The following is a 27,088-nucleotide window of genomic DNA, read 5'->3' as shown; positions in this document are numbered from 1 at the left end:
CTTTCATATCCATAATTGTTTTCCACTTCATCTCTCTCTTCAAATGGCAGGCAAGAAGAAAATTGTGTTCTCAGATTGGCTTTTCTTTTTGTGACAAAAACTTCAATTGTGTGTGGACAAAATTGATTGGAAGTACCACACTCCACTCAGCATGAATTTTAGATTACAGGACAGCAAAGCCCTTTGAGTCAAATCTTTAATAATTTAACATAGTATCACATAGTGTGCATAGAGTTTAATTATTGTGATCATGTCCCAATTTATGTACCATACTGAACATGCCCAGTAATGTAAATAAAATTAACATCTTCAGAACATACTTTTTTTTTGAGGGGGGGGGGGGGGGGGAGGGTGTGAATGCGAGGGAGGGAGGAGCGGTACCACAAGTGAAAATTATTATTCTATATTTATATCACAACTGAAAGCATTTCCTTTTATTTCCAAAAGAATGGTGTTTTCTTGCAGTAACCATTAGACATTTTTTTTATAAAATTTACATTTAAAAGTGGGAGATTCTGAGAAGGAACATTGTATGCCAAAGTTATCTCTACCATTCATACCATGTGCATCACTATTATATTTTACGGTAAAGCTGTAATATACTCATATAATAAATACAATCTAAATAACAATTGTTGTTTTAATTTTGTGCTTCCAAAAACATGAATTTTAGCCACAAAATATTATTTTCAGACATTCTGGAAGAAAACACATTTTAAATTTATCACTGCAATCAGTCAAGAGCTGGCAGACAACTTTATTATCTGGTATGTGATGAAAATCATAGTATATGTACCATTAATATATCTGTTATTCAAACTTATCTAGCAAATGTATCAACAATTTTATTGCATTATACACAAAAAATGTTCGTATTTTCATCAGTTTTCTTCATCACAACTGTAATTAAATATAACTGCACAAAAAAGTGACAGTTTTCCCAGAGTGTTAATCAGATAAAAGTGTGCATACATATATATGTGCAAAATACACACACAATCTGAATTATTAGTATATGTGTAAGTGAAACTGCTCCTTTCACTGTAGAAAGCATGTGACAGGTGTGAAAATTAATGATTAAAGTCAAAAAACAAAATTTTCAAAGAAGAGGATATTTCCTTGTAAATCTAATTAGTATTTAACATAGCAGAACAAATTAGTAATTAAAAAGGAAGCTCAGTTTGATGCAAAATCATTTGTAGAAGAAATCATTCATGGATGTTGAAATAAAATATTCCTTAAGCTGTCTATGCCTGCTGCTCAAGTAATGCAGAGGAAGACTTGTCTCCAATACAAATTCATTTGTTTTAACAGTACACCTATACTCATATTCAAGCATGAGTACAGGATTTTAAATTTTCTCGATATGTCAGGGTTGTAATTTACAATGTAGCACAGTTCGAACAGAAGAGCAACTACATTGTTTATCACCCACTGTTATCTTGTCTATAAATTGCTTCTATATCAACAATTGTATTCCATAATTTTGCACTAACTAGGTCCAGTCATTTTTGGGAAAGATAACAATTTCCTGTGTATTTGGGAATCATCAGTATCACACTAGTTCACTAGTATTTGTGCCTACTGTTTTCATCTTTTTTTATAATTATGCTTAGGAATTCAGCAGATAGTTTGTAATTTTAAGTCTTCTTTAGTCAGTGCTCTATGTTTAATAATGGCAGTACTAGAATTATGTGAATGATAAGTCCTACAGCACTTCTTCATATGCAGAATTGTTAACTGAACACTCATAAATTATATTGACTCATTTCTACAGCAAAGATTGAAACAGTCTATAAATTTGCTCAGCCTTCAATTTCTTAAAGAAAGAAATAGAGAGTTTCTTATAATTCTGTAATTATTTCAAATATCTCTCAAATGTTAGCATAAGGCAGCATAACACCAATTTGGATTATAACATATTCTAAACTAAATTTTTTCGTGAAATTCTCTCTTTTGCATCTGAATGTAACAGCTTAAGTAATGTGCAGTTACAGAACACTTAGACATTACTGAAACCAGAAATATAAATGTAATAATTCTTCTCTCCTAGACAACAGTAAAACATGTAAAATTTGTTTGTGAGCTCTTCAGCATTGTGTCTAATTGATCTGTGAACACATGATTTTATTACAACTGTGTAAGTTGACAAGAAATACAAATACAAAACTGAGGCATCAATGACAAGTGATTAAAATACACCATGCTTACACAAAGTGAAGAGTAAGTACTTCAAACTAATACAGTTTTTCAATGCTCCAGAGCAAACATTCTGTGTTACAGGAATGAAGAATTGCAGAAAATGTTAGAGTAAATGATAAACAGAAGAACAATCATTACTAACTAGTTACATAGAAAATTAGTATGGACAGGTATGATTCAAATGTCAAATAAATTAATAATGCATTTAGGAAACAAAATGAATAACTACTTATGAAGAAGAAAGACTGTAAATTTAAAATCCAAACAGTCAAAGAAGAGTCTTGATGAATGATGAGAAATGCAAGGAAATGAAAACTGAGAAAATGAGAACAGATGAAGATAAAGATGAAAAATCATGGAGGTCAGTGTATTTGCACACACAATATATAGGTTGAAAACAAGGAGTGCTAATTATACACTGGTGGAAAAAAAATACTTCCCAGTAAATGAATTTAAAGTGTTTGTGGTACAGCCTGCAGGAATATATTATTTTTAACAAACGGAATACAAAGTTTTCACAACTAGAGCTCCATGCATGGAAAGGAAACACATTTAACTTCAACTGGATGGATCTTCAATTTTGAAAACTCAAAAATTAACCAAAACAATGAGTTTTAGTGCAACATTTGCTTCTCACCCTTCTGAATATGATATGAAGTTAGTGTTTGCAATTCATAGCATGTCCTGCATCATGTGGACACTACTAATAATTCATAAATTATTTTAGCTATCAAAATATGGGTTTGAGTGTATGATGGTATTCAAAGGGATGTGTATTGTTCCGTATACTTGTGATTGTTTAATTTTTAGCTACCAGTAAACTTAGATGCCCATGAATGAATCCAATGACATGATGTACCTTTTTTCATGTGAATCCATATCTTAAAAAAAATGTTGTTCTTTTAGTATTTTGACAGGAATAAGTCAGAAATACTAATGGTAATTAGAATATTTTCTACTATATATATTATCATTTGTGAAATTCCTTGTTGAACTCTTTTCTAAATATTAGGAATGTACATGTAACAAATAACACCCTGTTTATGAAATGTAAGTTGTAAAATGAGGCAAATAATATGTGGAGAGGGAGAGAGATTAAGAAACAATCATTGTCCGCTAAGCCCAAAACATTTGCTCTAGAAGGGAAGGTTGCAAAATGATTGTCTGAGAGATTTTTCTAAAGAGACAGTACTTACTTCCAATAATGTCTTTACAGCTGCATTACATTTATGCTACTGATATAGGCTTTTTGCCTGAGATTACATCAGCTTGTAGTTTTTCTTTGCATAGCAAAATAGGATATGAACAGGCGTCTTACACACGGTCACATCAAATTATTATTTTAATAGTCATTCACTGTTTGGATCTCTTGTTGATTATATGCATTTTCTGTGAATCTCCCCTGTTACAAAATGATTACAATACAGGATTTTCAGATAGAGATTTCACTTAAACATGTAAATTAAACATTTGTTTTTATTGTTGGTTGAAATCTTTATGTTTTATGTTTTGCCAGTTAATATAGAGCCAGGGCAAGCTAATGAATAGGGTAGTTTTGATTCATGAGTGGTCAATGGATCAGAACTTTATGGCAATCTGAAACATGAAAGTTATTATTTTTTCATCAGTCCAGAAAAAATGCTCATAGATTCTAGAGTATAATGTTGTACAATTTCTTGTACTTCTGTTTTCTCTTTATAATTTATCACTGAGAGTAAGTATGGCTATTTCTCACATAATATTATTCATGTACACAAGTTCAAAATTACATTCCTATGTATGTTCGTAGCACTGAGCTACTACATAGAATTGATAAATTGAAACTATGATTGTGACATTCTGCACTATATGATTGTTTAATGGATTGCCAGTATCTAACATGACTTTGCACGTAGAAATGTAGTAGTGACGAAGTCCATGTTTTAGATGGTCGATGTTCCTTTCTCCACCTTTATTCTTGTCATGTGTTGCCTTCTTATAGTATGTTATTTATAACATCCATTTTTTAATTTGAGAGAAATCAAATATTTGTCATTTTAATTTAGAAGAGAATTTCTCCACAAATTCTTTTCTTTAACAAGAAGTATCTGTTAAGAGATCTTTGACATTGCTCCTACAAATTCATCCTGAATTTTGGGTAGTCATGAGGGACTGTTACTATATAAGGAGCAAGTGCTTTAGACTAAACTATAAATGTAAAAATAAACATTATTGTGATAGCCACAAAATCCGGATTCGTAGTTATGGTATCACACTGCAAACAGCATGCCCATTAAATCAATGGTACTGGTCCCCACAAGGCTTAAATAGCAGAGACATGTCTCAGAAAAAAATCCTATGTGCATAAATACAACACAGTCCTTTATTTGTGTCCACACAATGTTGTTCATACTTTAAATCATGTATACTTAGAGAAAACTGGTATATTATGTTGTGAATGACTGCTTTTATAATGATTTTACTTTCTCAGATAAGCCATACTTCTTTCTAGCAAAGGACTATGGAAACGTGAACAGTTTTATAACTCTCAATATTCCAGATTAATTTTCACTCTAAACCTATACAGCATTAATTATTAAATTTTACACTGAGCATGTTGAACTTCTTTGTTCATTTATCGAGCTGCAGTGTGATAGTACAATAATCTGTAATACATTTATGGATGCCCCTCTTCATTTAGTGCTAAAACAATCTGTAACATAGATGGCACAAATCAAATGAAGAGTAAATTACCAATAAAAGACTCTACAGAAAAGTTTAAAAAATGTTTGTTCTCTCTTTGAGAATGTATACTAAACTGAAACCATAACCATTATCATTTTGTATCCAAAGTAGGACCAACAAACTAGTCCACTTAGTCGAATCCACTCTTGACCACTTGCCACTCACAGTCTTGTGGTTCTATTGTAGCAGCTGCAGAAGGGAAATCATATGAAAATTATTGTAGAATGTCTGGAATTTCATATTTTTATTCATACTAAACAAGCAATAAATAAAATAATATTCTACATCTATACAGTGCAGTTCATAACAAAGCTGGTTTCTATGGGAACTACAGCTTACATGGACAACAAAAATTTAATGTAATTAATGGATGATACATGGGCCTCATACATTCTCTCTCTCTCTCTGTCTCTCTCTCTCTCTCTCTCTCTCTCTCTCTCTCTCACACACACACACACACACACACACACACACACACACATATCTTTCAGAAAGTCTCATAATTCATGAGTCTTTCACATATAGCGCAGAGGAACCACTGTATGAAAGAAAAGGGAGAAGAAGATATGCTCTCAGTGCAAGTTATTTCAATTCATCATTGTCCACTTTTCTGGATGATTAGAAGATGTATTTATTACCTCTGATCAATATAGCTTTAGTTATAATTTTTTGTTATTATCTACGTGTTAAGCTTGTAAGGAAAAAAGAAAGATTAGCAGTTAAGATGCCATCAGTGATAAGACCATTAGAAATGAAACACAAGCTCATACTGGGTAAGGATGAGGAAGGAAACTACACATTTCATTTTAATAGCCATAATGTGTCTCAGCTGATTTAGAGAAAACACAGAACACCTTAATTATATATATATATATAAAGAGCCACCCCCTTCAGTGAATATGAACCTCTGTAAACAATGTAAGAATGACCCACCAAAGATGTCATTTCAGATCAAAAAGATGTAAAGATTCAGGTAACTTTCATTTTGATTGGAACCTTTGATGTGTGCGACATATAACATACTAAAAGAGTTTACAAGAAGATTTAACTGAACTATCAGTGACACTGCAGTTCTTGAGAAAGTGCTAACAGCTTTACTGCATTCAGTATGAAAATCTAACAGACTTGTATGTCATTGTATTGCAATTAAATGAAAAGATGTATTTTCTCCAATAATCATAGTTAATCCATCCTTGGATTCTTAAACAATGATGCTGAACAGAATTGGCATTTCAGTTCTTCGTCCTTTAATGAATGTCCATAGTATTAGGTAGGGCAGCTTGAATTTAGAATATCACAGAGCTCTGGAGGAAGTAGTAAAAGAGAAACTGTACTGGGCTCCATGATGATATCAGTGCTGCCTAGTGTCTCACATATTCTAAATGCTCTGTTTTTAAGAATATTTTTATTAAATCACAGCAATTCTTTCTTATCATGTCAATATAATTTCAAAAGGTATAGTTTTGAATGGTAGTTAGTAACAATAACTAAGTCAAGATTGAAAAGATACATGTAGAAAAATTAGGACTTAATTTTACTAAAGAAAACAACTTTTTTCTACATACAACTTACTCTGCAAGGTGGAATTTAAATGCTAATAAAACAACTTCCATAACTATATATAATAAGGTATTCAAACATACACATACACTACAAGTACACAACTCCGTATCTCAGGTGTAAGGCGAAATAGGAACTTACAGCAAAAAACTGGAAGACGTGAAATTTAAAAAAAGAAAGAGTGATTATGTAAGAACAGTAGGAAATGGAGTAATTCTGATAAAGACTCATCCTAATACTCTCCTCCCCCCCCCCCCCACCACCCCTCTGCCCAAACTCACTCACACACACACACACACACACACCTTTCAGATGAATATGAATTTATATCTTTTATTCACTGACACATACTTATTTCAGAGTTTCATGGAAGTGAAGATGAAGTCCTATTCAAGATTGTATAGCAAGCATTATCATGCATTCTCCAAACGTTTTTAGATAAATAACTGAGATATAAGAATGAGGATTATTTACCAACAAAATACTGTTCTACATATAAAATGCTTCTAAAATAACACAAAGTGTCATCAAATAAGAAAAATAAGAACACAGATTTGTCTATAGAAAGAAAAATGCACTTTATCTTACTGGCAACAAACTGTTAGAAATAGCATTTTTAACTTTAATATGTAATCAACTAAACAATATAAGATCACTGCCAAAGCATAATGGTTAGTTAAAATTTATAGCTGTGTTGTCTTAATCAGTGTAGTCGTGTACACTATTGTAGCAGTTAATTTATCTGCAGTAAGAAAATGATTGTGCCAGTGCACTCTGCTTGTTCTAGAAGGATTTTTATTTATTTATTACATAGTCCTTTTTATCTATATCACCAAGTGCTAAAGATATTATGCATGTGAAATGCACTGAAATTATACACAACTACTTGCACAATTAATTCTTTAAATTGCTATGTGAATTAAACATCTGCATTAATTATAAATCTGTTCCTCAGCTTATATATTTAATTTAATCATATTTGAATAGCAAATTACTCATAAAGCAAAACTTCGCAAGTACATATATTTATTGACTCAGCAGAAGCAGTGGTATTGTAAATAAGACTATGAATTTTTAAAGATTTTTATATCCTTGATAGCTTTTATATTATGGGGAATTTTGTTCCAGAGTTTCAAACCTGATTGAAATGTCCCTTTCTGATACTGTGCAACATAGGTGTGAGTTTTATGAAGGTTTTTGTTCTATTCACTATTATGTTTATGAACATTACAGATTTTTGCAGTCTTTTGATTTTGGCAATTAAATTTACTTTATAGAATATGTGTATTACTCTAATGTAAGCACATGGCATCAGAAGTGTATTAAATGCTGTGAAAGCAGGTTTGTATTATTCTATTATTTTACTTCTATTCGTTTTTCTAATGGTCCTCTTCTACAGCCTGAAAATACTGAACAATGTTGGAAAATTTCCCCAGAATATTACACCATAATTTTGGTTTTGTTGTTGATGCAGAGTTGAGTTAGTGAGGTTCCATTTTATTTCTGTGAAGTGTTGCTGTTATGACTAATATGGTACACAAAACAGGCCAGGACATGCTTCTCCATTTTGTTTGTCAGCTTCCCTGCCTAGTCTAAGTACCAGACAATCCCCCCTCCCATGGGTGTGAGTGGCAGATAATGAAATGACCTCTTTGTGGTACAGACTGCATTACTTTGCAACATCCTTTGACTACTTACAACAACGAATGCAAGTATCATGGTACAGTGTTTCCAACAAATTTATGGACATCTCTGTGCAAGACTGCATTGTAGGTGGAGGAGGTCAGACAAGCTACTGGAAATGTTTTTTAAGAAAATCTGTGCATCCATTTATGACCTTATGATTATGAAGTATTACAGTGACTACACACATAATTCACATGAAAGTATACTAAACTTCCAAAATGACATCAATCTGCAGTTTAATAAATTGTGAATGAAAACTCAAATGAAACCATACATTTAAAATTTCAAAACAGTGAAATTGATAAGAATCTAAGAAACAACTGATGCATATGCAAGTTTAGACTCTTCTCAGCAAATCTTGATGATTAAGTCTTTTCGGGTTATCTGCCAAGCCTAGGTGTTGTTCTGCAGCAATGTTTCAACAACTCTCCTACTTGTCATCTTCAGGCAGAGTGTTGGGTTTGTGTCATGTCCAGGTCCCTTTAGCCGCTGGATTGCTGGCTTCTCTGCCTTGTCTGCATTGACAGCACCAATTGCATGGCCGCAGAAGGAGTGTCGTAGTGTTGTGGACTGTGGCAGTGGTGGAGGTGGGGAGGGGGACAGGGGGAGGGGGGAGAGGTGTGGCCAGTGGTGGTGGGGCCTCCTTGGGTGCTTGCAGGTGTGGGTGTTGCGTCCTAGTGGGACCTGTCCATTCCATCTACTGCCTTCATCGTTTTTGCGTCAGATTGTTCTTGTCATTGTCATATTTTTGTTATCACTGAATCCCATGCAATGTTAAGTTGGAAACCACTATCTTAGTTGACAAGGTTATAATAGATTCATATGTCCAAATCCTCTTTAAAGACTGAATCCCAGAACCCATTCACTCTGCACAGCAGCTTTTTTTGTTCAAAATAAAACATTTGGTTCTCGTTGAGACTGTGTTCCACCACTGCAGACTTCTGCGTTTGGCCTAGGTGAATTCTCCTTACGTGTTCTGAGCAGGACTGCAATATAAAACACTGTGTCTGGCTGAGGTATTGTTTGCCACACTCACAGCTGATGCCGTAAACTTCAGGTGTCTGTATTCCTAGTTCAACCTTCACTGAGCCCAGCGTATTCTTGATTTTGACCAATGAGCAAAAGACTGTTTTGATGTTGCTCTTTTCTAATATCTAGCAACTGATATTCCTTCCTGTATGTTGGGCTGACCATGTCAAAGGTAGCCTCACTTCTGGAGATGCACAATTTGCACTGCTGAGCAGATGAGGCAGAGAAGCCTGTGGTCCAGTGGCTATAAGGACCCGGACAGCACATGAACCCAACACTTCACCTGAAGATGACAACTAGGAAACTTGTTGAACTGTTGCCACAGCTGGTAACCTGAGAAGACTTCATCATTGAGATTCACAAAGAAAGTCTAAATTTGCATACAGCACACCTCTATGGGAAGGAGATATTGCGCAGCTTCAAGATGCTGCAGAAACTTCATATCAAGAATGCAAACCTGCTTTGCAGACTAGCCTTCGTGCAACAATGTTGGAACAAGAAAGTGCTGCCTCAGTTCACTCACCTGCAACATCCTATCAACATAATGAGGACAAAATGCATTTTACAGGGCACTAGCTCAGTCTTGGTGCATTAGCACATATGAATCGCAAGGCTTGAATTTGACAAAACTGGTCGCACTCTACCCACATGGCAGTTGGAACTGGCAACTAATCTCTCACCTTGCTTGTGAGAGTAGGTAGATGGTAACACATTCACAACCAGTGAACTCTGAAGATGCCACCGTGAAACAAAAAGACAAGTTCCATTGACTGCCAGGGGCTCATCTGAAGCACATCGATACAAAGGGTTCTAGGACCATTATCAATTTAACTGGAAAGGAAGTGGATGAGGCAGCAACATCTGTGGTGTAAAAAGGATTAAATCTTACACTGATTCCAACAACATTACCTAAAAAGAAGGTTGTCAGTAGCATCGATCAGGCCATCTGGGAAGCAAAAGTGCCGAAAACCTACATCTCTGGGCTGAATGTAAGACAAAAAATGACATACAAGAAGATGAAGATACAGTCATCCTAGCAGCAGACAAAGGCAATGTGATGGTACTCCTATAATCAGCTGACTATTGGCAGAAGATTGAGATCATTTTAGAAGGTCTAGGTTACAAACAAGTACAACAGGACCCTACATAAGCTGTGATGAGGAAGACAATCTCGCTGCTAAACAACTCAGGAAGGGACAAAGATATGGTTAGAAGGCTGTATCCCAGAGCACCAATACTATCATGCCTGTATGGACTTTCAAGAAAAGACTAGAGGGATTTCGCTGTTTCCAATACATTCACCAGCTTATAAAATAGCCCAATGCCTGGTGCAGCTATTGAAGCCACTTGCGGGTAATTTTCCTCACCATGTCAAAAACTTGACAGAGTTTATGAAGATACTTCAAGAAACATGTGTGAATAAATATGAAATCCTGGTTGCTTTGGTGTCACATCCCTCTTCACACAAGTACCTCTTTATGTCTCCTTGACGTTCCTAAGGGGCCACTTCAGTGAAGACACAGTGGAACTGTCCCACCACACACTCACAACCACATATTTCCAATGTGATGGTAAATTCTACCAATAGATAGAAGGAGTGACCATGGGGTCCCCACTGACACTATGTATCACAAATCTTTAAATGGAATACTTTGAAGAAATGACTCTTGAAATGGCACGCCTGAAACTGAAAGTTTTCTACCACTTTGTGGATGACACATTCAAGATTTGGCCACATGGATAAGAAAATCTACAAGAATTTCTTAACCATCTCAATGGCATACATGTCAATATTAAATTCACCATGGAGGTGGAAGGAAATGGATGTCTGCCTTTCTTTGACCTCATGATAAAGAAGAAGACTGAAGGAACCTCAGGTCATTCTGTACACTGGAAAAAGGCATTCACTGACCTGTATCTTAACGCCAATATCTGCCACCACCCAGCACAACACAAATCCGTACTCACAACCTTGTTGCACAAAGCATGAGACATGCACAACAAGGAGAGTATACCTACTGAACTGCAGCACTTGAGAAATATCTTTCGCAAGAAGGGCTATTCTGAGACACAGATAAGACATGCTTTCCAACCGAGCAAGAAGAAGAGAGAAGATGAACATGAAGAAGACACTAAGTGCTTGGTTTTCCTTCTGTATGCTGGTAAAGATTGCCAGGGTATTAGAAAAGAGCAACATTAAGACAATCTTTCACTCATTGGCCAAAATGAAGAATATGCTGGACTCAGTGAAGCACAAAACCAGAATACAGACACCTGGAGTTTAGAGCATCAGCTGCGAGTGTGGCAAAAAATACATCAGCCAGACACAGCATTGTATATTGTAGTGCTGCCTAGAACATGTAAGGAGCATTTGCCTACACCAGATAGAGAAATTTTCAGTGGCGGAACACAGTCTCAACATAAACCTGCTGAGTAGGGTGAATGGGTTCTAGGATTCAGTTATTAAAGAGGCTATGGAGATATGAGTCCATGATAACCTTGTCTGAGATAGCAGTTTCCAACTTAGCATCACATGGAAGGCAGTGATAACAAAAATAAGACAAAAATGCTGCAATGCAAAACCAGTGAAGTCAGTGGATGCAATGCACAGGCTCCACCAGGATGTGATGCCCGTACCCACCAGCATGCAGGGAGCCCCTACCATCACTGGCGTGACTCCTCCCCCACCATGGGTTGTGACACTCCTTCTGGAGGCATGCGATTGGCACTGCTGACGCATACAAGGGAGGGGAGCCTGCAGTCCAGCAGCTGTAAAGACCCAGACAGGACATGGACCCAATGATACACCTGAAGATGGCAAGTAGGAAAGTTATTGAAATGTTGCCACAGAATGACACCTTGACTCAGCTGACAACCTGGGAAGACTTCATCAACTGATACATAACTTAACTGCTTCATGAATTCACTATAGCGAGTAAACTGTGCAAGATTACTTGTCATTGTTGGTGGGTCATATACACAAATGTCAGTACATTCCTTTCATATGTATTTATTTCAAGTTAATTGTAACATATATGTCACAAGATGTAAAAGTTGTTTTCAGATAAATTCAAAATTAACTTTTGAAGTACAAAACAGATTTGTGTTATGTAAATTTGCAAGTGACCCATAAATTGTAATATGACCACTCTTTCATGTGCTGGACTTATGCTAATATGAATTAAAGTCAGTCCTTTTTCTCTAATTCAAAGAGCTACATCCAATTGTATTGGGTGACCTACTGCAGGTGCAAATTGTTATAAAAGAATGCAATGGCAGTCAGGCAAACCCCAGTTATGATTCAAATGCGCAGTTTCTATAGGATTACATCATGCCTGAAGGACTGCAGTTTGTCACTTTGGCCTAGCTGCAGTGTAGCATAAAGACCAGTATGAAATAAATTAACATTGTATCTCATAGCTAACAATAGTTGTTCAGCAAGATTTTTGGTACTGCAAACTCGTCACACTTTCCAGTGTAGAGAAGTGGTACTTCCTGCAGCTATGGGTGGGAAATGGTTGTGAATATCTCAAGAAGTTCTTGAGACATTTCTCATTAAGTGAGCATGCTTCAGACATTTTGATCCAGCACCACTCTGAGAATCAGAAGGCAACAGGCTCATGACTCTTGTGAAATGGGCTAATAGGTTGGGTCATAAACAGAAGTGTGCCCTTCTACTTACAGTGAATAGAATGTACACAATCTGATAGGTCTGCAATGCTATAAAACATGTGAGGAAAATTCATTCATTTTATTTTAACTCTACCGTTTGTGTAATGTGATTATGAAAGAGCTGTACAAAAGGCAATACCTTTAGTGCACATTGATGACACTGAAGAAAAAGTTGTGTGTCTTAAAATATTTCATGATTGTCACTGAAGATAAAATCCATTATTAATGATATATTTGTTTCTAAATCCAAAATACAATAGATGTGATTTGTTGCTTGAAGAACCAGGAAGTAACTAATAACTCTTCTTTGCTGTATGATACTTGTGTATATACGACTAATAATGACAGTATTTTCTTCTGGTGAAAGTTTTATTTGTACATACGTCGGGGGTGACGGCCGGAGTGGCCATGTGGTTCTAGGCGCTACAGTCTGGAGCTGAGCGACTGCTCCGGTCACAGGTTCAAATCCTGCCCTGGGCATGGATGTGTGTGATGTCCTTAGGTTAGTTAGGTTTAATTAGTTCTAAGTTCTAGACGACTGATGACCTCAGCAGTTAAGTCGCATAGTGCTCAGAGCCATTTGAACCATTTTTTGAACATCAGGGGTAAAAACCTTGATTTCATCACCATAAGCATGGTATGTGTTAGCCATGTGTAATTACTGGCTTGAGTAACTAACTCTGTTCTGTTTTCACATACATTTACTGTAAATTGTATTTGGACATCTTGATTTTTCAGCTTAGGAGTTTTTTTGGAGACAAATCACTGATATCAAGAATGTGGACCCTAGATTGTAGATGCTTATTATTCGTTTACATGTCAAGTATACAGAATAATCAGATATGAAATTTTGTGTAAAATAAAATAAAACTGTAGGTGTTGTCCATTTTAGACATACACTAAGTATTCAGATATTTATGGTTTTCTTTAATGATTCCCTCAGTCCAGTATCATGCTCAAATGGCTGAATGTATCTCAAAACTTAAAAATAATGGATTCTCATGAGAAGGCAGTTTGATGTTGAGCTTTTGTGTGGATGAATTTACAAGAATAGGCAGAGGAAACATAAAAAATCTATAGCATACTAAATGCCATTGCTAACTTGCATTATTTCTTCTGCATAAGTAATATTTGGAATCAATAGGTATTTAATTGATTCTACCCATATCAAAAAAAGTTTTGGATCACCTCAATTCCAACAGTTCTGGAACCTGTACAGAAAATTGGAATAGAGATAATATAAAAATCATTTCCAAATTTTTTATTGCTCATGAGAACCACACATTGTATGTTGCACCACCATACAGTGAGACCTTCACAGATGGTGGTCCAGATTGCTGTACACACTGGTACCTCTAATATCCAGTAGCATGTTCTCTTGCATTGATGCATGCCTGTATTCGTCATGGCATGCTATCCACAAGTTCATCAAGCCACTGTTGGTCCGGATTGCTCCACTCCTCAACAGCGATTCAGCGTAGATCCCTCAGAGTGGTTGGTGGCTCACGTCATCCATAAACAGCTCTTTTCAGTCTATCTGAGGTGTGTTCAATAAGATTCATGTCTGGAGAACATGCTGGCCACTCTTGTCAAGCAAAGTCATCATCCTGAAGGAAGTTATTTTCACGATGTGGGTGCGAATTGTCATCCAAGAAGATGACTGCTTCGCCAATATGCTGCCGATATGGTTGCACTATTGGTTGGAAGATGGCATTCACATATTGTACAGCTGCTACGGCACCTTCCATGACCACCAGTGGCATATGTCGGCCCCACATAATGCCACCCCAAAACAGCAGGGAACCTCCCCATGCTGCACTCCCTGGACAGTGTGTCTAAGGCACTCAGCCTGACTGGGTTGCCTCCAAACACATCTCTGATGACTGTCTCTTTGAAGGCATATGCAACACTCATCGGTGAAGAGAACATGATGCCAATCCTGAGCGGTCCATTTGGCATGTTGTTGGGCCCATCTGTACCACGTTGCATGGTGTTGCGGTTGCAAAGATGGACCTCGCCATGGATGTCAGAAGTGAAGTTGCGCATCATGCAGTCTGTTGCACACCGTTTGAGTCATAACAGGACATCCTGTGGCTGCAGAAAAAAGCATTTTTCAACATGGCGGCATTGCTGTCAGGTTTTCTCTGAGCCATAATCCGTAGGTAGTGGTCATCCACTGCAGTAGTAGCCTGAGTGAGGCATTTCATCGACAGTTCCTGTCTCTCTGTATCTCCTCCATGTCTGAACAACATCACTTTGGTTCACTCTGAGATGCCTGGACACTTACCTTGTTGAGAGCCCTTCTTGGCACAAAGTAACAATGTGGATGTGATCAAACCATGGTATTGACCGTCTAGGCATGGTTGAACTACAGATAACTCGAGCCATGTACCTCCTTCCTGGTGGAATGACTGGAACTGATCGGCTGTTGGACCCCCTCCATCTAATAGGCACTGCTCATGCATGGTTGTTTACATATTTGGACGGGTTTAGTGACATCTCTGAATAGTCAAAGGGACTGTGTCTGTGATACAATAGCCACATCAATGTCTATCTTCAGGAGTTCTGGGAACCGGGGTGATGCAAAACTTTTTTTGATGTGTGTTTAAGATTTGATGTCTCCATTTTCATTATTTTGCTCCAGTCTTCTGGTAGTGGCTTCATATCACTTATATTTTGAATATGATTGCTTTTAGCTTACGAGCCTCAGATTTTCCACAAAATTTTTAACATATACAGGGTGTTACAAAAAGGTACGGCCAAACATTCAGGAAACATTCCTCACACACAAATAAAGAAAAGATGTTATGTGGACATGTGTCCAGAAACGCTTAATTTCCATGTTAGAGCTCATTTTAGTTTTGTCAGTATGTACTGTACTTCCTCGATTCACCGCCATGATTTCATATGGAATACTCTACCTGTGCTGCTAGAACATGTGCCTTTACAAGTACGACACAACATGTGGTTCATGCACGATGGAGCTCCTGCACATTTCAGTCAAAGTGTTCATATACTTCTCAGCAACAGATTCGGTGACCACTGGATTGGTAGAGGCAGACCAATTCCATGGCCTCCACGCTCTCCTGACCTCAACCCTCTTGACTTTCATTTATGGGGGCATTTGAAAGCTCTTGTCTATGCAACCCCGGTACCAAATGTAGAGACTCTTCGTGCTCGTATTGTGGACGGCTGTGATACAATACGCCATTCTCCAGGGCTCCATCAGCGCATCAGGGATTCCATGCAATGGAGTGTGGATGCATGTATCGTTGCTAACGGAGGACATTTTGAACATTTCCTGTAACAAAGTGTTTGAAGTCATGCTGATACGTTCTGTTGCTGTGTGTTTCCATTCCATGATAAATGTGATTTGAAGAAAAGTAATAAAATGAGCTCTAACATGGAAAGTAAGTGTTTCTGGACACATGTCCACATAACATATTTTCTTTCTTTGTGTGTGAGGAATGTTTCCTGAAAGTTTGGCCATACCTTTTTGTAACACACTGTATAAGTCAGGAGATTGGTGTCTCTTCATCTGTTCTAGTGTTGCACAGGAGACACTTTATAGTACTTGTGGCAGTATGCTTGCTACCACAGTCCTTTGGAATACAAAATTGTTTTCACCTACATCTCCAAATCACTGTATGATGTTTGGTGAAGGGTACTTCATGTACCACTTCCTTCAACTGAAATCTACACACTTTTATCTTCACTACATTAAAATGTCTTTTTCTGTCAATGAAATGTAGGTTTCCAATTCCAGTACAACTTGTCATATAACCACAAACAAGCACTGACTCACATCCATACTTTATTTTATCCAGTTTTGTTTGGAGAACAACTGCAGCTGTTTTCATAAACTGCACAATAGGAAATACCGCAACCAACCACAAGTTTTCTTGTAATGATTTTATTATACCATTACTAGTTTCAGGATCTTGTTTTTAGTTCAATTCATTGATCGGTATGGATTGTAAATGAAAATAAAACTTCTGTCCTATAATGTGTAAAGGAGGGCTTTTCAGGAAGACGTGAGTGTAGAACTTGCAAAAAAGGCGACACTACCATCTGACAATGGGCTCTGGCCCGAAACTAGTAATGGTATAATAAAATAATTTCAGTAAAACTTGTGGCTGGTTGCAGTATTTCCTACAGTGTAATTTCTGCACTTTATGGTTGGGACTACTGTACATATTTGGGGGTGCAGCTGTTTATGTACTGAATGTAAAATTAAAAATATAAATGAAATTAGTCAACTAATTAATATATGTAGGAAAATATATGTAGGAAAATATTTTATTTTCATTTAAAGCTGAATGAACTATGTTCTTATACATTTTACTTGCTGTTAATGACCATATATCAAAAACTGTTCAGTTCATCCTCACAGTTTTTTTAATAAGCATTTATGATTATGAAGAGAGTTCAGAACAAAGACAAAAATGGGCTAAATGAGTGGAAGACCAAATACAACTTTCTGAAATAGAATACAATAAAATGGGTTTGTTTTGTAATGCCATCCCAGCTGGGCTTAGTTCTATGTCATTTCTTTCTGTAAATAAAATGTTATTTCCGTATTAACTTACAGAAGATGTTACAGAAGATAAACCAAAAATGTGGCCTTATAAAATTAGTCATGAAAATGTGCAGGTGTGAAAATGTACATAAATACCATATTTGATACTGAGATGTATCTACTTGTTTAGAGATGCACCTGGCTAATGCATGACTTAAACTGATACCCACACTCCTAAGGAGTTGTTCTTACACTAACAATACACTGATTTGCATATGTAGACAAGGGAGGACAGCACAGTTCAACATTTCTCGAGATACTTTATGAGATTATTTAGGTTTTGGTTTTTTTTTTCTCAAGACTCTAGAGTGAGATAAATTTTAATCCTTATCCACACCTCTAAAAATCTAAGAGAATTTCATCTGAAGTAGCCTGTATTGCTCTAATGCACAGTAAACCATAATTTGCAAACATTATGATTCAACACCTTAGTGAAGGCAGCAATTTCTATCAAAACACCTGCTCTTGCATGAATAGATTGGACTGTTTTATTGAAAATGCATTTAACAAATGAATACTATGATGTCACCGTGTAAACTTTCACAATGGAATAACGTGGGATATTCTTCTTGGATTTGCAACTGAATCTTCAAATCAAGTTCACGTAATATTTCAGTGGCCCACCTGGCTATCATCTTCAGGTGAGATGCTGCTGTTGCTAAGTCTCATGGCACTGATGCTATGTTAGAGCCAGTGACACATATATGGCAGCAGAGAGTACTCAGCACATGCACCAAGTGTTATAAATGCTGCCCCCACTCCAGAGGATACTGACAATGTCACTGGCGGGCAAAAAGAAACAAAAATGAGCTATCACTGCTGTAACTAATTGCCAAATTCTTCTGCTGATTGAAATGCCATGTTTTAATGTAGGTCAGCATACAGTTCCATGACCTTCCCAGAGGATAACTCTTGTATCTATTAATAAGATTATCAGCAAGTCTAATTTCAGTGGCTTCTTTCAAAACGCAATCCCAAAAATAAACAATGGCAGCAACCATCTGTGTCTCATTATGTTTCATTATGTGTCCTTCAGTTAAGAAATGTTCTGCCACTGAGGAATTTTCGAGTTTCTTTGACCTCGTATGGTGTCAATATTTCGTGCACCAGTTCCCAACAGTGCAAACAGTTTATGCTTGTAAGCTTTGATGTTGCCTCCCTGTTTACATGTGTTTTACTTGAAGAATTGTTGAGTTTAATTTGTGAAATGATGGATGTGAAAATGTAGGAACTTAGTTGTTATGTGCTTACTTCAACTTACTTTTAATTTGATGACAAGTTTATGAACAAACTAATGGAGTGTCTTTAGATAGTTTTCTTATCACCCATATTTGTTAACTTATTTAGGAGGACTTTGAAAATGGAGCATTGAGAACCTTAAAACCGATAAGTTTCTGTAGGTATGCCAATGATATCTTTTTAGAGTAGCCACATGGGACTGATATCCTTAACCATTTTTTGGAACATTTTAATTCTCTTCACCTCAGCATTAAGTTTAAAGTGGAAGAGGAGACTGATGGCAGGCTCCCATTTTTATATTTTCATCTACAAACATAATGATGGCACCCTATGACATAACACTTATCACAAAGATAGCATACTGACTAGTGTGTACATGTGACTAGATATGACCCACCCTACCAAGATACTGGAACCTTAGAATGCTGATATTAGAGTGTATACCATTTGTTGAAAGCTTACTGAGAAAATTAAATACCTACAGTCTGTTAAATTAAAAAAAAAAAAAAAAAAATTCTGTGAGAAGCAACTCTGTCGTGCCTTGGAGTTCAAACCATTACCAAAGTACAGCAAGATTAATCTGCATCTGTTGCTTTCCTGCGATATGTTGGGAGCATATCAGGTAAAATAGGGAGAAATTTAACATCAAGTCAGTGTTTTGCCTACAAGCTGAGATTAATGCTATTTTGGGATAAGGCATGTATTGGTTGAACTATTCATACTGCTAAGACATCACCATCACACAAGGTTACAACAATCAGAAAAAGCCACAGTTGCAGAGCATTGTGCAGCCAAGGGACGCGCAATGTAATACAATGAGACACAGGTGATTGCAGCCACTTTTTGTTACTGAAATTGTATTTAGAAGGACACTATTGAAACTAGGTTGGCTGATATCTTATAAATAGAAACTTTGGTTTATTTGAAGAATTTTAGGAAAGTGTAGCTCATCTGCAAAGTAGACTGTATATAGAAAACTAGTGTAAACTATTCTCGAGTACTACCTGTTTTGGTCCCCACCATGTGGGATTAAAGGAAGACATCAAAACAAGCATGCTACTATATTTGTAACAGGTGGGTTTAATCAACATGCAAGTATTAAAGAGATGTTTCATGAACTCAAATAAGAAACCCTGGAGTAAAGACAACATTCTTTTTGTGAAACACTATTGAGAAAATTTAGAGAACTAACATTTGAAGTTGTCTGCAGAATGATTCTATTGCTGCCATTGTACGTTTTGCTTAAGGACCACAAAGATAAGATAAGAGAAATTTGGACTTGTATGGAGGCATGTAGATAGTCATTTTTCCCTTGCCGTATTTGTGAGTGAAACAGGAAAGGAAATGATTTACAGTGGTACAAGGTATCCACCACAATGCAACTTGCAGTGGCTTATGGAGTATGTACTTGGATGTAGAAAGGCCATTCTCTGAGCAAGTCGTGGAACTTGACACTGAATTGTATTAAACCACGGTATTTTCAATAGGCAGCAGAATATTTGTGGGAGCTACCTTCACCATTGGTAGCAAAACTATTAACTTTTGCAGTGGGGCGGGGCGTGGAGAGGGGAGGGGAGGGGGGGGGGGGAGCGATCCTGACACATGGCACATGCGCTGTGTACTCTCTGCTGGCCTATATAGGAATGCAAGCTCCAGCATGGCACCATTTCAGCAAGACTCAGCAACTGCAGCATCTCACCTGTAGATGACTTTTAGGTGGACCATTGAAATATTTTGTCAACTTGGCTTGATGGTCCAGCTGAGAGAAGTGTCAAAATGTTATTTGAGACAGACTTACTGACCAGCATGCCAAAGTCTCACTGTCTGTCTGAAAGCTTAATTACCTAGAAATCCAAATCTAATTCAACAACAACAAGCAGTATCTTTGCTTTTCAGCTATCACCCATTACTCAGTAAGTAAATACTTAAATCACAATCATTCTACTGAAAATGCCATCTGTAAACCCTTCTCTACAGTGGTTAAGGAGATGTTAACAAATTGTTTTTCTGCCTGTTCATTGCTGAGTGAAAGCTGCAGTTCATTTTGAATGAGTCCATATCATTAGTCACAAATCCACGAAGTAGTGTATTTATTGCAGGGGCAGAATTGGAAGTCAAAGACAGTTTAACAGTGGTATGTTCAAAGTTGATTAACTGTCATCATAGATTACTAGACTGGCATAACTACAACAATATTACTGGTCAGGTTGTATAACCTCAAGTTGCTTTACCAGTAACACCACATACCCCAATAATGAGCATTTTGTGGAACATAAAAGCGTGTTAAACTGTTTGGGGCATTTGAATTGCACTTCCAAATATCAAATCACCTGTGACAATTTAAATGGCAACTGATTCTCCACAAGTCACATAACAATTGCTGCTAACACTGGGTTTAAGAATCATAAAAGAATGTTGTAGATATTTAAAATACGTGAAGACAGTGAAAAGTTTCAGGTAGGTTAAAAAACAGTGTCATTAACCCAAAGGTTGGTTTGAACATCACAAAGTAATAGAAACTAGACTACAAAGTGTAAAACATTTCCTATTTGAGTTATGCACTCTGACTATAATTTATTGGTAATGAATTTCAAATTAAAGCTAAAGAAACTGCAGAAAGATAGGAGATTAAGGCAATATGACATGGCAAAATTAAAAGAATTGCTGAGATTTTCAAAGATAGGATTGAACTGAGGGAAATGAAAACAATAATAGACAAATGAGTAGATTTGAGAGATGAAGTGGTGAAGATAGCAGAGGATCAAATAGACAAAATGAGAAGGCTGAGTAGAAATTGTAGAATAACATGAGAGATATTGAATTTATCTGATGAAAGGAGAAAATATGAGAATACAACAAATGAAGAAGATGAAAGAGAATATAGATGTCTAAAAAGTGAGATTGACAAAAGGTGTAATATGTCTAAGCAGGAATGGTTAAAGAACCAATGCAAGACTGTAGAACATTCTTCTGTGGGATTTGCAAGATTGTTCCTCTGTACAGAAATATTTATAAAAGACACACTAAGAGCTAGCAAGTTAGGTAATGGAATACAAGATTTCTGCTGCAGCATACATTCTGAAATTTTTTGAGATGACTGGGAGAAGAGAAGTGGATCTACAATTACAGGTGATGCTTATCTACCCTACACCCTTACTGATGAGTGTCACTATTATGTAAATCAATTCACCAGGAAATACTGCTTGATTTGTTGACTACTTACAAAGATACCCAAAAACTGTTGATGTCAAGATAGCATATGATCTTCATACATTACTAGAAGCACAATTATTGTTCAAGAAAATAACCACTTTGTAGGATTGTGAGTTTTGTTTGGCTAATAAATGTAGTGAATCTCTGTCTTCATTAGTTGGTGGAATGTTCGCTGCCATTGTTACAAACAAATCATTGCAGTCTGTGACCAATGACTCCAATATGCCGCTCTGTAGCTACAGTTGTTATCTGGGAACTCAGTTTCATTTACACCTCTTTTTTAATTATTTTGTTGTTTAATAACAGTTCAGATCATTCTTTCCATTCTTAATGTGTTTTTCATTTATTGCATAATAAACATTTTGCTGATTTTGATAACAGACTGTAAATTATACAATATTTGTAGAGTTTTAATTCTTTGTTACAGTTTGTTCTCTGAGTTAGAGGTTTCTCTTCCTGGCCCTAGAAGTATTACCTCAATCCCATTTCTTATCTTACCCTTCATAATGAATCAGTTTTTCTTTCTGTGGTTGGTAAGTGGATACTCCTCTTACATTCTTCACCTGAATTTGTACTAATATGAGACAAATTAATTGTAAATAATATAAAATCACTCACTTCTGTGATAGTACTTTTCTATTGTTGAAACACACACGTTTTTTTTCCCTACTTTTAACCACTTGAATGTAAATGAACAATATATCACTTCTCATGCCATAGATAGGATTGATATACAGCAGTGTATTCCACATTCATGTAAAGTTTGCATATTTGCAAATATATTTGTGTGTATTTCAAGAAATATTTTGGCAGATTGCTGACAAGCATTGTGAACAATTTGAAGTACATTATCATGCAGTTGAAGAAAAAGTGTTGAAGGAAAACAGAAATAACCCTAATTTGCCGATCTAATGCAAGGCATGAATTGTGATGATCAACCAAAACAATATGTACTGTGTCAAACTTCTTCCAAAGCTTTGCAAAACATGAAGCACAGCAGGATAATTGAGCAACCCAAGTGGAATCAAACATAATCTACTGAAGAAACATCTTACACAACTTATTCTTCAACAATTTTTCATTTATTTACTTTGTTTTTGTTTATCAAGTTGCAGAACATTTCTTGGTTTTTGCTAACACAGTGATGTTGATGTAGTTCTGGATGAGGTTAAAAAGAAGAAAAATTAAATGGAACTCAAAACATTATGGTAAATCAACACTTTTTTTATTTTTTTATTTTATTTTATTTTATTATTTTATTTTATTTAATTTTTTAAAATAAATATACCGTAATTTATCAAAGCGAAGTGTTTACTGTGGAGGACAGTGTTATTCAGTCACAGTAAATAAATAATAGGGGATATTTACCAGTCAAAAGTTATTTGTGGCATTGAGAAAATACACTGTTAATACACTATTAATAACTTCAGATCAATCTTTTGTGAACATCAACGTGTTTATGAGGAATGCAAAAGGAATTAGAAGAAAACAGTTGAGGTCGAGCTGTATGCCAGAAGAGGTATCCTTAGATATTGTTACTAATATGAAAGACAATTTAGTATATATGGAAAAAAATTATTAGAATGCACTGTAATGCTTTGCAGAGGGTTATGGAATGAGTCGATTGAATGAAACAAACATTCTGGCAGAGTAGCTGCTGCTGATTTACATGCTAGCTCAAGAGAAATCTGAGTAACTAAGAAATAAGCAGTAGAAATAACTATGGATTCAGTTAAAAAAGTCACTTTTATATAGTTATCCATATAATTATTGTAGCAATGGCAAGTGACAATGCATCAATTGAGGAGCAGTTTTTTAAAGTTCGTGTGGCTGAAAACATGATTATAACGTCTTAAACAGTTCCAGAAAGGAACATCTTTGCTGAATCATGCTTTATATATAAAATCACTATATCTATTGCATTTACCCATGCTGCTGTTATAGCAGTAGAGACAGAAAACCTCATCTGAATAATACTGGCAAATAAAATACTCTTCTGTCAAAAGGAAGCTGGTTCAAAATGTTAAACACAGTCTATCTTCTGAAATTATTCTCTGTTTAACAGTAATACATTCTTTGCTAGGCAGATAACAATATTTTGTGAAGAATGATTTTTTTTAGCTGTGAATGTGTATTCTAAGCTGTGATCTTACCAAGAAAACTTCAATCAAAAGCATTCTCCAACAAACTGAAGACAAAGCACATAATTATGAGCAACACTTCTCATTACATAATAATTTATTTGAAGTACATGGCTTAATTTTCTACAGCATTTTTAACCTGTCAGATAACAATTTTGAATATCGCATCATTTTTTGGGAGTGCATCTGGGATATTATTGACTCCTGCACCAATATTTTGGCTGACAGCCTTTAAGCCATTATCAAGGTGAATCACATGCAAGATTTTTTAAGCACTTTACACTGTGGAGTAGATGCACATGCATCACAGGTAACATTGTTGGTAACAAGAGCATCAGTCATAGGTATAATTTATACCTCTAAGGATAAAACAAAGCAAGTGCAGTATCAGCAAATCCATAGTGCTTTATGAAGTATTTTGTCGGTTATTATAGATAGCACATGTTGGAATCCCAGGTAGTGAAGACTTAGAGCAATATCTCCTTTAAGAGCACAGACATGAAATGAGGAATTTCCAAGATTTGTCAAGCTGGATACTCATTCCTCAGTTGAACAGGTTGTCTGCTGATTGTATTTTCACAGCTTCATTTATCACTGAATCCCTGTATAATAAGGCTGTGCCCAGTCTTTTCACTTTCCAGTAATCTGTGGACTGACCAGTGGAAATACAATGTACAGCCATACAGATTTGTTGAGCTGTAGTAGGTGATCATATCGCTGGTGTTCAATGAAATGTTCTTTTACAGTATTCTTTTGCAAGTGACTTCCCTTGAGGATGGTGGAAAAGTTGCGAGCCAAGATGTTGGTACAAGAGTTAATAATTCCCCACATGCACTTCCAAAAAATGGTGGAATATTCTATCCACTCAGAAAAATACAATAAACACAACAATATATGATTTCATTAACCTTGAGAGAATTGTAAATAATTAACATCAGTAGCTTATCAATACAAATGTGTTGAATATGATGGGAATAACATATGCAGAATGACATAGTGACTGAAACAGAATCACCGAAGGAAACTTGTTCAGCACTTAAGTTTAACATTTCATAGTTCCAGATGTCCCCAAAAAATTTGAAGGAACTTATGATTTAGAAATTACACTTATGATCTAAAGTTGTGTTGTGATCATACTGTATTATAAATCTGTGATCAAGAGAATTACCCAGTAATGTCATTCAGTACCTAAAATCAATGCATGTAGTAAATGTAAGCATGGTTTGTCTGTGCATGCAGTAACTTAGCAACTCATCCCTACAGACCCATGGAGCTTATATGATTATGGTAGCCCTGCATTGCTCATCCATGAAGGAAGTTTGGTTTGGAACTGCATGGGCTGGTTTCAAAGAGTTGGGTTTTGAAAGAGGCCATTACACCAATGGACTTCTTATAATAGTCAGTGAAACAATTGGGAATCAAATGCCAAAGCAGAAGAGGCTGACCATAATATTTCTGATAGAATATTCCAAAATGTTTTAAAATCTTCTGAAAAGTTTTAGACTGTTCTAGAATATTGAAGAATGATCTAGAATATTCTAGTATGTTCAAGAATGTTCTTGAATGTTGCATTATACTGTTCTTGTGAGGATACGTTCCAGCTCAGACGTTGAGACACATGCATCAATATACTTTTGAAAATTAGAATGGTCTGAGTAAAAGTAAAAGTGAACTAAATTTAAGTGAAAGTGAATTACTTAAGGTAGTGAACAGTGTATTAACTGGAATTTTAGTGTCTTAAATGTTGTAATAGAATTAGTTTATTAAGTATCAAACAAACCAGAAAAAGCCGGCCTGGGTGGCCAACTGGCTCGAGGGCACTACAGTCTGGAACCGCGCGACCGCTACAGTCACAGGCTCGAATCCTGCCTCAGGCATGGATGTGTGTGATGTCCTTAGGTTAGTTAGGTTTAAGTAGTTCTAAGTTCTGGGGGACTGATGACCTCAGAAGTTAAGTCCCATAGTGCTCAGAGCCATTTGAGCCCAAACCAGAAAAAACAGTTTCCTCCCACTAAATTAAATGCAACTGTACTGATAATATGATAATTTAATTTAGCTATATAATTTCTGTATTTAAAAGTTCACTTTTTAAATTCACATTTGATAAGAGTTGGCTGGCTTTGTCTGAGTGAAAGGAGAGTAATATAAATTAATGTGTGTTTGGGAGAAATTTGTGATACTTCCAAACCCACCCACTACCAGTCAATGGTTTTTGAGTCTTGTACTACCCTTTGTTAGCCTGTAGTGCACAATAGTGTGCATCAGTAGCTGTTGTGGTTGTAGAAATGTGTGTCTGAAGTAGTCACTGTCACATTGTGGTGGTCTCCAGATCATGGTCTGTCTCTTTTGTGTGGATATATATTTCAAGGGGAAGAATTCAAGATTTATCCATAATGTTGTTGTGCTTTTATGAATTTTCTTGATTGTTGACAGATGTATTTGAATTTCCTAAAATATTTTTTAATATGTTAGACTATTCTAGAGCATTCTAGATCATCCTGGAGTGTTCTTTAAGGTTTTGCAACTTTCTTGAATGTTGTAGAATATTGTGGAATTTTGTATAAAGTACCAGTGTTTTCTCTGAAGTTCTTAAACATTCATGAATGTTTTTGAATATTATTGAACTTTTTTTAATGTTCTTGGTTTGATAGAGCACTTTGTTTCCAGTTAGGGTATTGCTGATTAATTAAGAGTATTTTTTAGACTTTGAGAGTATTTCTGAGAGTAAAATACTAAAATTTAAGAGAAAACATATGAACATGAGACCATGAAAGTGAACCTTTTTAGCTAGTTATATATAAGAGTCAGGGAATTAATGGATGAACAGTAAAGTGATTTTGATTAGATGTGTTATAGAAATAACAAAAAGAGTGCTGTTTCTTTGTGCATGATGCAGGCATTCTATATTTTGCAGTGAATATTCATCTCAAATTAAGAAATAACTGTAATGCAATGGGTTGAGATTTATTGATGATCATCATTAGTAATTTGAACTCAATGGATGCTACAAGCAATTTCAAATGACAGATTATGATAACATCAT

At 35.9% G+C, this 27,088-nt stretch overlaps 1 protein-coding gene across 2 annotated transcripts in view; it reads right to left on the bottom strand.

Annotated features, from left to right (window-relative positions):
• Window positions 1-469: 469 nt before the first annotated feature.
• The window catches only part of LOC126263049 (uncharacterized), a 161,513-nt gene continuing 134,894 nt past the window's right edge, over window positions 470-27,088 (bottom strand). For both annotated transcript variants that reach the window (XR_007546806.1, XM_049960024.1), the window contains one exon: window positions 470-5,115. Coding sequence is in view for 1 of the 2 variants with exons in the window: in XM_049960024.1 (XP_049815981.1) it covers window positions 5,088-5,115 (28 nt within the window). In the remaining variant the exon portion in view is untranslated. The remainder of the gene's footprint in view (window positions 5,116-27,088) is intronic.

This window comes from Schistocerca nitens, chromosome 6, assembly GCF_023898315.1.
Source record: "Schistocerca nitens isolate TAMUIC-IGC-003100 chromosome 6, iqSchNite1.1, whole genome shotgun sequence".
Taxonomy (NCBI): Eukaryota; Metazoa; Arthropoda; class Insecta; order Orthoptera; family Acrididae; genus Schistocerca; species Schistocerca nitens.
The sequence above is the reverse complement of the archived record's forward strand: the minus strand, read 5'-3'. Positions and strand labels throughout refer to the sequence as shown.